The sequence below is a fragment of the Bombus affinis genome, chromosome 11 (genome assembly GCF_024516045.1).
Source record: "Bombus affinis isolate iyBomAffi1 chromosome 11, iyBomAffi1.2, whole genome shotgun sequence".
In the NCBI taxonomy this organism is placed as follows: domain Eukaryota; kingdom Metazoa; phylum Arthropoda; class Insecta; order Hymenoptera; family Apidae; genus Bombus; species Bombus affinis.
Genome location: NC_066354.1, coordinates 4,348,139 through 4,367,141, shown reverse-complemented (window position 1 = coordinate 4,367,141; position 19,003 = coordinate 4,348,139). Strand labels below are relative to the sequence as shown.

General features: G+C 34.3%; 2 protein-coding genes across 5 annotated transcripts in view; one reads left to right on the top strand and one right to left on the bottom strand.

Annotated features, from left to right (window-relative positions):
* The first annotated feature begins 917 nt into the window (after positions 1-917).
* LOC126921627 (dynein axonemal assembly factor 10) lies at positions 918-4,214 on the top strand. The gene is made up of 4 exons (XM_050733347.1): positions 918-1,568; positions 1,697-2,197; positions 2,254-2,351; positions 2,424-4,214. The coding sequence occupies exons 1-4, from the start codon at positions 1,302-1,304 to the stop codon at positions 2,629-2,631; spliced, it is 1,074 nt and encodes a 357-aa protein (XP_050589304.1). The 5' UTR covers positions 918-1,301; the 3' UTR covers positions 2,632-4,214.
* The window catches only part of LOC126921633 (DNA-directed RNA polymerases I, II, and III subunit RPABC3), a 72,477-nt gene continuing 57,440 nt past the window's right edge, over positions 3,967-19,003 (bottom strand). For all 4 annotated transcript variants that reach the window (XM_050733355.1, XM_050733356.1, XM_050733358.1 and 1 more), the window contains exon 4: positions 3,967-4,294. In XM_050733355.1, coding sequence (XP_050589312.1) covers positions 4,177-4,294 — 118 coding nt within the window. In that variant the 3' untranslated portion in view covers positions 3,967-4,176. The remainder of the gene's footprint in view (positions 4,295-19,003) is intronic.

Here is a 19,003-nt window from a genome sequence, read left to right as displayed (position 1 = left end):
ACGCGATCGCGAGCAGAGAGTACATACCGAATATCTAACAGTATCTACAGTATATCCGAGTATCACGAGTATCTATGAATTGCGCGATGAGCATTAACGAGTATTTATCCGTGATTTTATTTTGTGATTTATACTTTGTACTAACGACTCATGTATACAGGTTGTACATTAATTTATTATTTTAAATATATTCGACGGTTTCAACAACGAGCAATCTCGTCCTTTAAGCCTCACGTAACAACCATCCTCTACACATAAACCTCTACAGTTTTATACTTTTTATATTTTACACTTATATTTTATGTATTTATGCTTACATATGTTTGATATATACATATATCACATATATACGAAAAATTGTACCTGGCGTCACACGTTCGTACAAAGGAAAAAGAAAGCAAACCCATTTATGTAAATAAATAAATAATTATGTATCTGTACTAGGCACTACAAGGCCTTAGGTACTACGGGGTATAGCTGAAATTTTCGAGATTTTGATCAAAACTTTAGACCGATTTTGTGATTTTGTGTCAGGAGAACATGAGAGCATAGAATATGGCACAAATTCACCGATTCTTGAAAGTGACGTCATTTCTCGGAACTATTTCGCGATCTTTCTTTATATACCTTTTTTTTCTGTAAATTTCGCGTTTAACATTTTCTGATTTCATTTTTTAATTTCTTGTCTGAATTTTTGTGAGATTGGGTAGTGAATGGAATATATTACAAAAGTGTTAAATGCTGTTAAACTATTCTGGTTTATTGAAAGTTTTTCTAAATACATTTTGTTTAATTAGTTTTACAGTAAATAATCTCATTTTTTTATTGCATTTCTATAAACAATACAGAAGAAGCAATTTATTTTTGATATTTAATTAAACTTTCAGGTAATTTTTATATTTTTTCGAAAAGGATGGTATTGATATTAATGAAGTTAAAAATTTAAAGAAATATGATAATTAAAAATCTCTTTTTAGCAAAATCTTATTCGTTAATAACTGAAATACTTCCCTTCTCACTGTGTATACGTTTATTTCTCCCACCATGAGAAGATACGTGTTTATAGTTCGGCCATTGGCCACTAGAGGTCCCTATTCCTAGTGCATTTTTTGGCCAACATTTTTGACATTGCATCAGCGATCTCCTTACTCCGTACTCACTACTTCCTATTTCCTACTCCCTATTGATCTGTGTTTATGGACACTTCAAATACTTCAGATACGTCAAAATAATTGCTGCCACAGTCTCACAAATTTTAGCTAAGAACCAAGTAGTCTTGTTGTGTAGTCAACTTCGAAAGCATGGATAAATTTGAGAAACCGCAGATAATTTGTCATATTGAGAAATCGGTAAATTATTCCTTATTCGACGCAAAATGGATTCCGTGCAGCGCAAAATTTGTGGTTATGGGCTCACGACCTCGTGGTAGCGGTATTATACAAATCTATGAAGTTTCTAGCGGCGAATTAAATCTTGTTAAAGATATCGAACGATCTCAACCGATAAAATGCGGAACCTTTAAAGCGTCTAGCCTAAAAGACAGATATTTAGCAACTGGTGATTTTCAGGTATTAACAAAAAATATAAAAAATTTAAAAGATATATTTTTATTTGAATGCATGATATTATACATAAGATTTAAATTTTAACAATTTGTTATTCCTACATAGAGAAGATTTAAAGTCACCTTTATTAGGGTAAATTGAACATCTACAACCTAGAAGACCCCTCGATACCAATTTATACTACTGTTGCTCATGATGAGATTATAAACAGTATCGATGGTGTAGCTGGACAGAACATCGGATGCGGCGCACCGGAATTAGTAACTGGCTCTAGGGATGGAAGTGTTAAAGTCTGGGATCCTAGATTGAAAGGTCGGCCAGTTGCTGTAATGGAACCTAAAGAGGGTGAAGATCGTAGAGATTGCTGGACAGTTGCATTTGGGAATTCATACAATTCTGAGGAAAGAGTTGTAGCTGCTGGTTATGATAATGGAGATGTAAAAATGTTTGATTTGAAAGCAATGGCTGTTTTGTGGGAAAGTAATCTTAAAAATGGAGTTTGTAGCATTGAATTTGATAGAAAGGATATTCCAATGAATAAATTAGTAGCTACCACTTTGGAGTCAAAGTTTTATTTGTTTGACTTAAAAACTCAGCATCCTAAAAAAGGATTTACTTATCTAACTGAGAAGGTAAGATTGAAATGTGAAAATCACATCTTCGTTTAATTTGATTTATAATGTTTTAGGCACATAATGCAACAGTATGGTTAGTCAGACACTTGCCCCAAAATCGTGAAATATTTGTTACTTGTGGTGGAGGAGGAAGCCTTTGTTTATGGAAATAGTAATTATACATTTTATATCCATTTTTATTTTTAGCTTTTTATAGTTTTATTTACTATTGAATTATTTTTAGTAATTATCCAGAGAAACGAAAAATAGTAGACGTAGATGGTATTGACCGCGGAATCGTCGGTAATCTAACTCTTTTACAAAACACTATTGTTTCATCACAACCTGTTAGTTCCCTAGACTGGAGTCCAGACAAACAGGGTTTGGCTGTTTGCACTGCGTTTGATCAATGTTTGAGGGTAATTATCACCACAAAACTTAATACTTTTTAAGAAAAAGTAAAAATTTATGTTCTAATTAATTATAAAAAAATAAGATATTTATATTATGTTATTTAATATTATTCAGTGTGAAACGTTCATTATTGCAATAGAAATGAGATAGAACTGTAAATAAACATCAATTATCTTATTTTATATAATTTGACGAAATAAAATGAATAAAATAAAAATTAATATTCTACAAAATTTTTCATTAAATTCAAATTAAATTGTCTGGAATTCTTGGTTGTCTAAGAGTCTAAATTACCGACTGCGAAGGAAATTTTCATCACGATGGCGACACTTGTCGTTCGTTAAATATCGATTTTTGTCTCCGTATACATGTGCACGCGTTGCGCAACTTCGCGGTACGAACGACCAGATGAAAGCGAATTATATGTCATCGGGCCAATCTATTTAGAATCAAACCCTTATTAAGTGGCAGCCATCTTATAGTGCAATATGTTATGCAACATCAGACCGCCATGTTGAGGCGCGAGACGTACCCACGTCAAGTGGTACTTATGCTACATTGTTCGAGCCAGCTTCGGCCAGCTCACATTCAGCCATACAAGGTCAGGAATACCGCGAGTTTAATTACATAAATTAGTTCTTGGCTATTCCCCCTTCTGCAACGTGTCTCTGTGATACATTCTTTTCGTTTCTTGCTCTCGTGTTCACTGAAGCTGCGCGCGTTTCGATTGGATCACGCATTTAGTCTTGGCTCCGTCGTTCTCCAAAATGGCGTCGTCCTGTACGCGCAGCATCACAAAAAACAAGACATAGATTTTTTAAGATTTGATGAATTTATTAAAAATTTCATGTTATGAACTAAATATTGTCTTTTAATGGTTACTTTTATAAAAGACAGGTGCGAGCAAAAATATTTTACTTCGTTGAATCAGTTGCTCGCAATTAGAGGAATGCGGAATTACGGGTCTTTATAGTCTAATTACAAGAACTGCCTGTAATTAATTCAAGTGGTAACAAGGAGCAAAGCAGTTTATTTAAATATGTACCAACTTAACTGGCCAATCGCAGCGTTGTAAAGCTACTACAAATTCGCCTGAGAATTGTTATGTTTTGTTTGTTTTCCAAGAATTTAATCAACAGTTAATAATCATTTTATTTAACAACTGTTTAATTCTGGTAATTTTTATGGTATTTTTAATAAGAATAATTGGATAGGTTGGGAATTTATATTTAGAAGGTTATTTTTTACGTGGAAAAATACCTTTATTAGTCAGCATGTATCTGAAATTCGCAATGGCAGTGACAATGCTTAGTAATGATTCATGAATTGGAAAATATGAATAGTGATCGATGAGCTAGAAAACAGAATACATATTTCTTGTTTTGCGTCAATGTACTGTTTCCTCAATTATTGCAATATACAAGAAATTTCTTTCTGCAATAATATCGACGAATAATATTAATAACTTTTAACAATTCAATCATCTTTATCCTAGATTGATTAATAATAACGTTCTCCTTGAAAAGAATGAATTTAATATACACACATTTCCTAAATCAATAATTGCGGCACGTGTAATGCAGTTAGAACGCCAATTTTTTCATTAGTAGATACATATGCTGGTCGATCTCAAAACCGTGTAGGTTGTTTGCGTCACCCTGTAACCTCATCAGCAATCCTCCAAAGGATACGTAGGCAGATCTGCAACAGAGAGAAACAGACAATTTAAGCCACCGTGAATCACTACACTAAAAGCCTGCATATATTTGTTTAGAAACCGAATGCTGGCTTTTCGTTTGACTTTACCCTCCTGATCACCGGAAAAACAATTTTATATTGCTACATTATATCGAGGGATTTATTTAATTGAATTTGAAATGTTTAAATTAAATTTTTCATTAAAAAATGAGATGAACATTCAACCATGATAGCTTCTGAGAAATAAACTTTTATGTAATTTTACATTTAGGAAATTCTTAAGTCTATAAAATTAAGTCTTACAATTTTTTCAACTTAATTGTACTAGTTATATTAATTATATTTAGCTTAGTTTTCCTTAGTCTAACACGATTTTGAAATTTCTGGATTTGAGACGAATTAAAGTTAACATTAGATAAGAAATATTTTTTATGTACATATGTATATACATAGAATAAACCTGAAAATTATTATGTTGGTTAGTAAAACAGTTTTTCATTCTTACACGTGATAATTAGAAAATATTGATTTAAATCCTCGTCCTCACTATTTGATGATGATTATTGAAGTTGTGTTTTCAATCACGGTTGCGGATCTGCAATCGTCATAATTGCAGTGCCGATAGCGGTCGTATATACAATATAGCCACACAACCAGCTAACAACACTGCCAACATGCCAATCGCAAAAATCTTCTGCCAAGGATTTTCTTCTGACGTCAAACGTGTCTCTCTTCTTCAAGCAGTTCCGCTGGTGGATTCCATAATAGAAACACAGTTTCTTCCTGATGCTAGGGATTTTTTAAGTGTACTATCGTGTACGTGTTTCTATAACAATTATAACGATTACGAGGTACATAATAATAAACGATGAGTTTAAAAACATCAATGTAAGTGAATATTGTTTTATAATTCAAAATCACAAAGATAATCCTAACCTTACTATGATATTAGTCATTTTCTTAAGTTTTTAGATTTGCCAATTTTCAAAAATATTTTCATCGTTGTCGATTATTCAGAACTCACTTTATTGAAATGAAATCTTGCGTTTTATGAAGCGAGATTATGTATTTACTAATGCATTTTCCAAGAACATTAATGTGAAGATTCAAATACAATACTGTGCAAAATAGCTTTTAAATTTTTTTACAGTTTAATGTAAATTATTCGAAATTTTGTTTTCCAAAGTTTACCAATATTGTAGGAAGTAGTAGCAAGAAATTATATAGCATGTGATGGAACTTTGACCGCAGTTTATTGATACAATTATAAATGAAAAAGAATCCAAAAATGAACTGTTATTATTCAATTTTTCAATATAAAGAGGTTAACGTTTTGTTCACTATCCTCTCTCTTTCTTTTTTACAAAATTAACCTCCGATGATACATTAGAAGATATAAAATGTTTCTAGCAAGTGAAAAAAAATTATCTACGTTACATCTCAGAGTTCAAAGAAATAATACACATCCGCTAACGATCCAAGGATATTTAAATAAACTGAGCAATACACATGTTTAGGAAGTTACGCTGCTATCGATTGACCTTGCTCCCAAATTTCTCACCATCCATAGTAAGAGAGCTGATTATTTTTAACCGAAGTATTCTTGGTTTCTGCCCCCTCCTTTCCGTCTATTGGCTAACCCTCTTCTCCTCATCCCTTGTTCAATTAATCCATCTCTATATTAAACTTCTCAGATATTGGATGACTTATCTTCAATGTGACATTGACAGTGGCATGTTGTGTAGAGTAAATAATAAAGAAATAAGATGTTTTAGTAGAGTAAACATCTGCCACTATTATTCTCCAACCATATTATATATATTAATTTTTATAAGTAATAACTAATTAATTATGATTAACTTTGATTCATTATTCAAATTCTTTCTCATATTATAATTGCATGATTTCCAAGTCCCAAAATATGTATTAATATTATAATAAAATTTAGAATTAAAATTATGAATATTATTAAGGAATACTAATTAAATTCTTTAAGTAAATCTGTTTTACTTTTTAAATACGTATGTTTAAAACTAAACTTAAATATTGTTTATATAAAAAAGTGCAATTTGCATGGAATATATACAAAATAATTATGCATGTACCTCGTACATCGAGTATGTCTGGAAGGGAAGGAAAAAGAGCATTTCTACCGGGTCAAGAATAACTTGCTAAAATGATATTGAGGTTCCGGGAAGCAACGACTTTGAGAGGTGGCGGTATGAAATGAAATGATGAGAAGGATGCGGCACAGTATATGATTTTTATTGTCATTACAATTACAATGAGCAGCGACAAAAAATGATGACAGTCTGAGATAATAGTGGTCCACAATATCACTGCTATATTTATAATGGTTTACTCATGTTACCTTAATATATCAGCGACAACAGTGTTTTAAATTTCTCAAAAATCTTTCTTTTATATTATCCTTGAATATAGATATTCATATATTTATATATGAAAATATTGTTCAAAATTCAATCACATAAAAATAGATGGATAAATTTCAACGTTCTTGAAAGACCACTAGCACCACCACCTATAATGGACCTTAAGTAGAAGATCCATGTCATTTATAGATAGGAATTTGTTTGAAACACTCTTGTCGCTAATCAGATCTATATAAGAATAATTAATCGAAAATTATATAAGTTATATAATTAATAGACTGTAAATATTTATGAAAAGTCATACTTTTATGAATATAATAAAAAATGGAATCTGCGTATGCAATTCTCTTATTTATTAAATATCATAACATATTATATTTTACGCATTCTCTGTATAATTGTGCATCTTCAAATTTCCCCTACATGCATAAAAATCCGCAGTCCAATAATTGACTTCACGATAAATGAACTTGAACGAAGAATGTCATCAAGTGGTGCACGCATCTTATGCAATGCGACAGCAACTGAAATGTGTCAGAAGTTGTAAAAGGTCCAGAAAGTGGTGAAACGAATAAGTCACAGGTATAAATATCACATATGCGCAAACGATGTCCGACGGCCGAGAGCGATGAGGAAAAAATGAGAGCAAAAGAACAAAAAAAAAAAAAAAACAAGTCGACCGCGAACCGATACTCTCGTTTACACGCTCCACCGATTCTTTTATTCAACTCTTCCAAGAACACGTAATCATTTACGATATATACAAGAAAGATACGAAAAATAAAAGATCGAAGGAGTGGCTACTTGTTATAGAAAATTTTTTGTATATATTATGTGCTATATAAAACATTTCGAAAGTTCATGATTACTAAAATGAAAGAAGAACACCATGATTATATCGGTAAAATTTAGAACCAATCTAGAAAAGTATATATAAGTAACGTTTATTGCAAGGTATTTAGTAAAAAATTAGCATACAACACGAATCTCCAATATATAATTTAAATGGTGTAATAATAACTAATTAAAAATAGTTCTACTGAATATTAAGGCTTATTAACAATATAATGGATAATTGTTTAAATACTTTTGTGATCCCTGCGGAATATTGTATATAGTTGGAATAAATACCTTATAGCTTCTACATAGATTCTCAGTTTTGCTTCAAACTTTATCAATGTAATCATTATAATACTAATGAAATTTCAAAATGTTCAATATAAAATATATACAATACATTCGTAAAAGGTTTCTAGAAGCATTCGAATGTTTTCGTGAGCCACTGTATGTTGCAGAAAATATCACACGCGTTGACTTCATGCTAGAGTCGGAGAAATTCTTTTGCTGAGCAAACGTGTCAGAGATTTATTGCGACACAAGCGCCACGGTGGGCCAAACAGGTTTCCCATATCTCGTGCGTACGTCTGTATCGCGCCTGGTTCACGGTATTGTGTCGCACGGACGTAACTATCGTGAAATCTGTACCAGCCATGAACTCCACAATACCTATTGTGCCATTGACGCAGAAAAATGACTTGCGTTCGAGAATTTCGCATTATTGACGGCGTGTCTTCGATGCTTTCCACTAGTTTTATTCTTGGCTACCGTGAGTTATATGTCACTAGATTTAAGTACCAGTCGTTACGAGGTTTTAAGGCTTACATTGATATGAAAACTACATGAGGAAGATATAACATGTCCATTTTTAAGAATTTTCTAACTTTTAGGTCACTTGGTAGTTGAAAAAAATTATTTTTATAAAGGGTAGAATCTGTCGAATTCAAAAATAGGTGAAAATAGATGATAAATCCACAATATTTTTTATAGATTTGGTACTATTATAAAGTATGTACAATAATAATTGCCGGTGGCATTACGATATTAATGCGAGTCACTATAAGCGGTGTACTAATTAATTTTGCCTTTTCCTATTGTGGTAGAACTTGTTATGCTTATTTATGTTTCTATGTATGTATAATATACATTCATAAGTATCCATTTTGATCGATTTGTAAATAAGTGAATTTTACCAAGATGTACAAATTGAATGAGTAATTAGAAGCAGTTGTATGTAGTTACTATATATTTCATATAGACAGGATTTTAAGAGACATATAACATGAGGTACAGAGTTTTAAACCAGAATATAAACCACATGTAACGTGCATACAAGTATTCTCTGGCCTGGTCTTTAAGAGGAAAACTGTACTGGTTTACCTGGCTTAATTTAAAATTAGCATGCAGTCGCTTTTATTCATTTAACCTCTCTTGTGCAGTATTTGCTATGTAGCAGTTAATACATATATACTTATATAGATCGTGTAATGTGATTTTCCAACATTATCAAAGATAAAATATGTTTGTGTGTATATGTGTATATGTTCAAGGTGTGTATATGTTTCGTTATGGATGCTTTACACTCTCGTTTTAGATTATAAATTTCGCAATCTCATTCTACATCCCAAATTTAACTTGCTGCTGTATACACGCATACACACACATACACAGATTCGGTGTGCACACTCTGGCACGATATGCGTCGTTAAACAGGAAATTTCGATCCTGGACTACTATCCGATTTATTTCTGATTTTATCACTATTTCATATTTTCTCCTCGTCCTCAATTAAAATCTATTTTTACATTAAAAATACAGCTCAAATAAAATAGCAAGATATTTTTTATCACATTACTATGCTTCTCAGGTAAAAAATCATAATGTTATATATAGCTAATTGGAATTAAATTTTAACTGCTACTATTACTATATAACTACTAAAATATTTTAGTAATTACAAATTACAAAGACTTTGATGACAGTCATTATTACTGGTTTGGTAATTCTAGCGTCAAATCCAGTAGTAGTCCAGGTACTCAATACATATTTATTCAGCTTAAAAAGAAATTCTATTGTACAAATAACAATATACCAAATCACCTTATAAATTGATATATTCCTCCTTTATCAATAGTAAAATATATTTCGTACTGAGTCTGAAAGAATCTTATCATTCGACTCAAGCTGATCAACAACACTTCATCAGTCAACAAGAAGGCATCGTTCGTATCAAACTGATATACTGACCCTGACGACTGTGTTTGAGATAAAAGTTAATATTTACAAGTGATTCATTACAATGTACAAATAAATATATTTCTTTAAATTTATATTTAATTATGCCTTGACTGCGAATTTTTATGAATGTAATTAATGAAATGGAAATATTATAATAAGTGTTTTACTTTGAATATTATATATATTCTATTTGATATATTATGTACATTTTTTCCCAGGTTCCCCATAAATGCATACAAATCTGCAGCCTAATCATGATATATCAAATTTACTAAATAACTTCTATAAATAAAATTGACGAGCTTCGATGTATTAAGCAAAGCGTCATGTGATACCGGAATAAGAACACGATACACTTTGCGAGTAACGCAATCCCGTGTTCCTTCGCGTATCCAATTGTTCCCTGATCTGTCTTCGCGAGCGTGACGTAACGTGACATTGTATCTCCGTAATGTTTTCAATGACACTGCGCGGCGACGCGTCGACTTTTCAGCTGGGATGATACAGAAACGAGGATAGAGACGCGAAATTACAAACACACGCGATCTTCACCCTCGTTGTTCATCGCGAAACACAATCGAGTCGCCCCTCTACAAACCGTTAGCTAACCGCGTTCAACGCCACGCATTCGAACTTGCAAGTAGTTCATATTTAGAAGTATTCTTTATACAATTTCTTTTTCATATGCATAACAAACATTAAATAATTCGAAGACAATTGGCTAATTAAAGTTAAAGTTACAAATGAATGTTGAAAAATACACTATAATTATGACATAACCTGTTTAACCCTTCGAGTCATCATGGACAACTTAACACTAAGATAGGAAAATTACTTTTAATGAAAAATAAAATGTAATTTCATGATATTTCTTAACCTTATTGCGATTCTTATATTTCAATTTTCTTTCTTCCTTAAGAAGCTTTTTTAGCATGAAATTGAAGCAACAGATCATGCATATCAATAATGATTTGTTTAAAACTTGAGATATATTTTAACATTAAGAAACTACAATTGAATCGGGTATGACCGAAAGAATGCAGCAGGGTTAATGAAATAATGTAAATTTTTACTCGAAGGATTAAATATGGAATATTCATTTGTAGTTACTTTCTTAAGTAAAAAACTAATCCGGTGAAAAGGAGCGTTGGTCATTCCAGGTTATGTATATAATCGAAAAGTTTCTCTTTTACTTTTATTTTTTTTTTTTTGGAATTTATCGCACCGCCGAAAAGCAGCAGCTCGGTGACCGTTACTCTGGTGGCGGCGACAGGAGAGATGTCGTACCAGATAGTGCATTTACAGTATTCAGGGCCCGTGTAAACGCGCATCTGGCACGAGCCCCAACTGCCCTGTAATCTCATATTGGCTCGCTTCCGTTTAGCTCTCTCGTTCGTGCTCTCTCGTTTGCCCACGATTCTTTATCTTTACTCCCTTTCTATCTTTTGCTCTCATGTTGTTCGTCTCCTTCGTTGTTCTTTTCTACTTATACACCCGCGGTTTCCCTGAATTAACCCCTTTAACGCGCGTTGGCATATATTTTCTTTTAAACGAGGGACTTGTTGAAAACTATCATGGCGTCGCTCGTGTCTGATGTTCGATTAACACGCGTATTGAATCTTCCTATTTTCGTCAATTTATAAATACCAATTTAAATAGACACGAAGTAATTTAGTAACTGATACGGATTTAATTAATGTTCTTCTTTTAAAACGTTTATGTCTATTAATTTATGCGATTATATGAAGATACGAATTTTCTCAATTTTAAGCTTCGATTTTTAATCACGCGCACAATACGATGCGCGCGCAGACGATTCGATTATGTTGAGAACGTCAGATCACAAGGCGCCGTGTCACGCTTCTTCCTCGTTAATTTAACTCTCGACGGAAGTGTTTTCTGCTTCGCGGAAAGTGTGATTGAGCCTGACAGTGGAAAGAGAGAAACGCGTCAAGCCCGCGGGCAAATTGCTTTTCGACCGGCACCTGGACTACCTCTCTCGTAGGTTTTATTCCCGTCACGTTAAAGGACAATAGGAGAGGATGAAACAAAAGAACGGTCGTTTTCGCGTTACTAGTTTCAATGCTTCTAACACACCGCCAGCCTGGATTAATTAATTCTCATCGTGCAAACTAGCCCTTCGTTTTCATTTTTTCCCTCTCCTTCCTCTTTTTTATGACGGAAGAAACACTTTCCGACATTGTAGAAAATCTTCTATGTTTGCGCGCTAATCGATTTTTTTTCGGTATATATTTTTTAGATAGAAGTTTTAATTAAAAATATTTGTAGTATAATATCATGGAACAATTAATTTAGTTGATTCAATTAATTTCTAAATGATATCGATAGTCGAATATAAAAGTGTTTCACGATGAATCGTCTATGTAAGGGATGTCAGCTGATACCACTTTTCTCCGTTAAAAAGTCAAATGAGGAGAAGAGACGTCTCTAATAATAGCCTGTCCCCGGTGCCGCGACGCTCTGGCGGCGTCGGGGCGCACTCGTTATTTGCAGTTAATATAACACCTTTAAGCATGTAATTAAAATCGATGTTTCTTCTTTATGAACAACTTCCGACACGTTCTTAGCAATTCACACTAGCACGAAGGATAAACATTGAATGGATCACATTCGAATATTGCAATTTTTTAAACGAGCAACGAGTGACGACGAAACTGATCTGTTGAGATTGTTTGTTCTATACGTACAGGTTACGTCACGTGACGTCATGCGAACGCGTAATATTAACCTCACGTGGGACAAACTATTTATTAGAATACGCGGCCTTTTTTATTCTTTTTAAATTATCTGGAGATTCGTATTTAGTTTATTATTTTTATTTTATGTGTACTAAATTCTTTATTTTTTTGTCACAGTAAAGAAATTAATTTTCTTACTTTAATATTTGTTATTCACTAATTTTCAAGGCTATTTAATGAATTACACATTTAAAAATGCGTTTACAGGTAATTTTAAAGGTTTACGTCACACACGATATTATTGATGTAACACACGATTAAAATGCTGACTTAAAGAAATACACGAAATCAGTCGATTATACAAGTTTCTTAAAAGTTCTTGAACGACACCGATGCTATCGAGAGGACAGTTACGTGATGATGCGTTTAAGAATGCAATAATGGCATAAGACGCGGACACATTATTACACAATCATGTTCGCGGCTTAGACCTTCGATAATATTGGCCGAACGTTAGTAGAACTTTGCGTGCCATTTTAATCACGAATACTCTTCCGCCAATTGTAACATACGTAAATAGATAATCCCTGGTATTACAAGAAAATTAGAAAAACGACAGTAGCTATGTAAAATTATCTACCTAGTACTACCTTATATATCGCTAACTCAACTATATGACTATATAAGGAAATTGTCAATAGAATCTTAATAAATACATATTTAAACAATGTTGATATAAAAAGTTGAGAAAAAGTGATAAAAAATATTTCACGACAAAATCAAAGATCATCACTAACTCGCAGAGTCCGCGATCTTTTACCGACAGAGCAATACAATTGTGATCCACAGCGTGCAGTCTAATTAACCTGTTGTACGTTACACAACGCGACGAACTGTGTGTGAATTCGATAAACGATTCGCAGAAAAAGCACTGAAAGGTTCGACGTTGATCGAACGCGCTACCACGTCAACATTATCGACAAAACAATTGTAATTTACATGCGTTACGCAATCATGTCCGAGAGCGCGGCTCGAAATATTCACTGTACGCTTGGAGACTACATTTCGATTAATAAACCGTCGAGTCGATTATTGTAGTTGACGATCTACCCCAGATTATATAATCGAAAGATGGACCGTGGAACGGTTAAAGATAAACCTGAGGCGCGCGAACCCGAGTCGAAAAACAAACGCAGCTTCTTGTGACACAGCACCGCGTCCGACCGAGGCACTGCTGCCAGTGGCAACTGCAACTCATGCTCCGTGCTCTACGGAATACAGTCGAGAGATCTTAAACGTTCGTTACACAATTACGACCTTGAAGACACACAGTAGCATGTTCAGGAATTTATCCGACGAAATCGATTCGGAATTCGAGATTCTCCGCGTTGCCGACCAGGCTTTGTGTATTTATATGAAGGCACGTATGTATGTATTTACGTGGCTATATTTCGAACGGTACTGTACTTGTGCACCGAGCCCGACACACATACGACAGCGACACCTCGGCGACGACTGGGAACGATATTTACGCTCGAAACATCGAATCGACTGAAAGACGAGATCTTACGATCGTTTTCACGATATTGAGTAATCCTCGCAGATATGTACGTTCTTATGATTGATCATGATTAACCACCGGAAAGAACCACTCCGCTGTACTTATAGATTATCTAACAAAACAAATTACTGCAGAAAGACTCAAACACTGAATAAAGACGATGTGAAATGTAGGTGCATATGTACAAATCGATCGAAATATGCTTCTCTAAAAAGATATAACCTCTCAACATGTCTCTTTGAAACGACCGATCCAATTAACGCAGATCCAATTTATTCCAGTCAAAGCGGGTACACGTGTATGCGTGACGATCAACCGTTGCAACCTAACCAGAGAGGGGCAAAGCGAGATGGTTGGCGGGGACCAGCCACACGAAAATTGATTTCAATCGATCAAGGTATACGACTCAGGTGTACAATAGGAAAACCAAACGATCGCGCGCGCGATTCTCCGCGAAAAACACACACACACGCACGCACGCACGCACACACACACACATACACACAGAGGAAGAGAGAATATATACGACACACGCGACGACTAGTTGACGACTAGAGTAGTAGTCATGATGCTGTAGTGAGCAGCCACAGTGAACTACGATATGTGACCGTAAGCCGTTGTGCAGCAGCAGCAGCAAGCAGAAACGGCGCTACATTCTCGTCTCTATCTCGACTGTTATACAATCCACACGCATATATCGGTTCCTTCTGCTTAGACCAGTGTTTCCGCAACCGATCTGTGAGGAGAACGATGTTTTTAGGCTCTGATGAAAGAACGTTAGAAACTACTGTATCGTTCCTTTGGTCTGCAGTTGATAGGGAAAATACAGAGAACAATAGTAGTTGCGACTGAGGTTTCAAAGATTTCATGGATTTGTGTAACACGAGTTAGAAAGCACGTTAGAAGAAGGAACAAACCAAAGCTAACATACTTTGCTAACCAAACCGCTATTTATAGCGATGGTGCGGATGGGCTGCTGGTGGGAAACTAAAATTCTATTAATAGAGTCATTCTTGTTGTTATTTGTGAAAGGTAGATTTTATCTGTTAAGAATTTGATTTTTACAGATGATTTTCTTAGAGTTTAATCTGACTATTTTTGGTTACAATTAAATTTTTTATTCTGCTGTGTTTTCTATTTTGTAATAAGGAGAAGGAGATGGGAAAACATAAAAAGATGACAGAGTTGTATTTTTATTGGAGTAAGTGAATATTTTAGTTTGTAGAAGAGATTTTTTAAGAAAGGCAATTTAGGGAGCACTATAGCAGAAACTAGTGACTCAATGCGCGCGCCGAATCAGTCTCCCTTAATGTGTGTTAGCGACGTACGAAGATAGAAGACAAATGGAAGAAAACATGTAAAAAGCAATTGCTGCTGCTCTATCGTGCGTGCTGCCGTCGATTGAGGTGAATAGTGCCAAGGGACAAAGATTAATGACTCTATAATTATTTACTCCTTTTAAAACTTAGGAAGACTCTCTAACACGAGAATTGCTATAATTCAGTTGAGAACTATCAAAAAGAAAACTAAACAAGTTCATTCTAAGGTTAAGCTTAAGAAAACTCAGATGACAAATGGTCTTTAGAAGTCTTGAAGAATAATTAATTCCCTAGTTAATTCCCTATAATTCCTAATCTATATTTCGCCTTGGAAAAAGGAAAAGATGTTAAAAACATTGATTCTACGAATCGTGCTTTGATCGAAACTCGATACAGATAAATCGGGAAAGCAAAAATCAAAACAGGAAACGAACGAAGAAGATGGAGGGCGGCAAGTAAACGAGGCGAACGCTCGTGAGAAAAATCCAGGGACGATCAACGTAGTTTTCAAGCGAGGTAAAAGCCACAGAGAGCAGTGGTGGTTGTAATTGGACCACTTTGCCGTTAAACGAGCTTAACGATCGATTCTGCCTTCCACTCTAATGACATAATGCAGAGAGGCGACGGAATGGATCTCCTGACCAGTGACGTTGTTTTAATGATGCGAGCGTCACCGGTTGATCCCGCGACGAATCATCCACTGACCTGTTCTACCGACTCTTCTGTGGATATATATATATATAAGTCACATACTGCATTCCAACTGAGAAAAGCGGATGAAGTATTCTTATTTAATTAATTTAATTAACACAGATTTAATCAACGCTTGCTACTATGCAAACTGGTATTATACAATTACCAGATTTCTCACTAGGGAACAAATAATTATATACATACATTGCTGGTTATGAGTAGTAGGACACCTGGGCTCTTTTGCACAATTGGGCTAGTATTATTAAAGATATTATTAGAATAATATTATAGAGATAATATTATTAGAAATTGCTATAAATTATCAAGACTAATAAATTTTCTTGCATATAATAGCAATAGGTCTGATAATGAAAGTGTAACCTACAACTTTATTAATTAATAAATTACTGTCCAACAGGGCTCTGCTTACGTTTACTACAAATAGAATATTTTTCACTTCTTTAATTTTCTAGTTACACATTTTGTTATGAATCTGTTACTTCATTCACACTATATATGTCTTATAATATGAATTACGATATGAGATAAAATTGAATGTAAACTTATATCGTGAGAAAATTTATAACTTTTCGATGAATGTAACCAACAATAGGTGTCCTAATACTTATGATCAGTAGTATACTTCAACCATTCACCTATGAAAAATCTCTTGCTTTCCATACAAATCAACCTCACTTTAAAAATACCATTACATCACATTAGATCACATAGAAGAACACATAAGGGCGACCCGACTATATGCACCAATTAACGAGCCCTTAAAAGAGTTACGAGCAACCACTATGTGTTACTAGTAAAACCGAACAAAGCCGATCGATTTTTGCTATCAAAGGAACTCTCTCTCTCTCTCTCTCACACACACACACACACACACACACACACACACTCATTCACTCACTCTATCTGTGTATGGAAGCACTGTGCATCGAACTGAAAGTGACTCGAATCGGTCGCGTTCGCGGGCGGGATCGGAAAAAAGTCCGCAGTCTGGGACATCGTGAGAAGAACTAGTCGCGACTAGGCCGACGGTATGACATTACGCTTGTAAAGGCGCCTTACGAGCAGTTGGCGGCAGACGTGTTACACAATGCTGGCCGAAAAAGCTGTGCCAAGCTGCGTGGCGCTGGGCCACGGCGTAAATGTGTGTCCACCTAACCTCGAAACCGGAGGAGAACAGAAAAGTGGCACACTCGATACACGACCATTCTACACACGCGCGCGCACGCACACACAAACGTGTATATGACACACGTACATGTGTACGCATCAAGATAGCATATGATTGCGTTGCGTGTTAGGGTTGCGAAAAAGCCCAGGGTTATTTGGACCATTCAGATCGTCTAGGGGCGTTATCTTTTTTATTCGACGACCTTAACGCGTTAAGATGAGACCAGGGCCCTCTTGCATAACTAAGCTAATATTATTAGTAGACTGCGGATTTTTATGACAGTGGTACATGAAAGTATTTGAATAATTGTCACAGGAGACTTTTATGACCTTATTATTTTCGTTATAGAAAACTTTTTCAAATTTCACGAGCACTGTAACAAGACACGAATAGCGTGATTATATTGGTTATATTTGAAACTTATCCGAAAGTGTATAATATATTTCTATATATTCGTTACAAATTATAATATATTTGTTACAAGTTGTTTTTACCTGAAATCTGTAACGTATCAGTCTACCAATATTACTTTAGCGGTTGGTAAATTATTGTGCAAGAGGATCCTAACCATCCCAAAAATGGGGTCCGCAATGAGAAGATAGGTTAACTCTAATTCTCTCACTTGCTACTATAAATGCATCGATCATTGGAAATAACCTTTAGCAATATATAGATGGAATTAAAACGCGTTACGTATGGAATAACACGTCGAAATATTTGTATTGTTATATGATCGAATATATAGGGTGGTAGGATAAAAATAAAGTATGATTGCTTAGCGAAATTCGCGCGGCAAGCACACATGAAGGTCGTCATCGATATTTTTTCAAGCATAACCGCGCGCTTAGGTGCTTTTTAGAGATAATTTTGTTGCGAAACTAGGCTATTACATAAGGTTTTGTAACGAAGTTTTCAATGATAATATAGATATTAAAGAGGTATTTAAATTGTAGATATGGCATTTTTACTTTAATAATGAATATTTAATAGATCATCCTGCATATAAGAATTGAGGGAATTTTAGAACTCATACGTTATTTTAATCTTGAAAAAAGTAATTAAATTTAATACCGTTTCAAACTAAATGGTAAAAGACGACTAAATTAATATTATTTTAAATTTGAACTTTTTTTTTTATAAATGTTCAGATCTTTCCAACTACTTTACCAACCCGTAAATCGATCGTTCGATATTTTTTAAATTTCGTGACTCGATACGCTCGACCACAGCTTGTCATTGAATATTTAATGCATAGTCGTTAAAGTTCTCGATACAGTTTATGTATGTACTTGGAATCGTAAGTTAATGGCTGAATCGATATTAGATATTCGATTTTATTGGAAAAGAACACGTAACCTCTATCGAGTAACATTGTTCCCAATACTCTATCTGTCGGAAGTAGATTTAGTCGAATAGAAAAAATTCTATACCTATCTCGCGTAGAAGTTAATTTTCAATAACAGCGATTATGTCGGAGCCTTTGTATTATCGATAACTAAATTCCACTTTGTATGTGAATTCGTTTGAAAACTCTTGAATGTAATTATTCACAGATATGACCCGGAGGTAAACATGTCTGTTTTAATTATTTATGTACGTAAATCGAATCCGATTCATTATCACGTATGATTAAATTACAGAAGGATGAAGTTTTATTGGTCTGTTTCGTTATCTTTCATACAGGTTGTTTCATTAACTTAAACATAACTGTACAGTTGTATTACTGAAACGCTCTGTATATGGTCCTTTAGCTCTATTAATTTAATTCAAATCTATTTCACGA

What these genes read in the sequence shown, in the direction of transcription:
- LOC126921627 (XM_050733347.1), top strand. Translation starts at nt 1,302, where the DNA reads ATGGATAAATTTGAGAAACCGCAGATAATTTGTCATATTGAGAAATCG. An exon ending in TAGCAACTGGTGATTTTCAG is followed by an intron (nt 1,569 to 1,696) that starts GTATTAACAAAA and finishes CACCTTTATTAG; the next exon opens with GGTAAATTGAACATCTACAA. An exon ending in TTACTTATCTAACTGAGAAG is followed by an intron (nt 2,198 to 2,253) that starts GTAAGATTGAAA and finishes ATAATGTTTTAG; the next exon opens with GCACATAATGCAACAGTATG.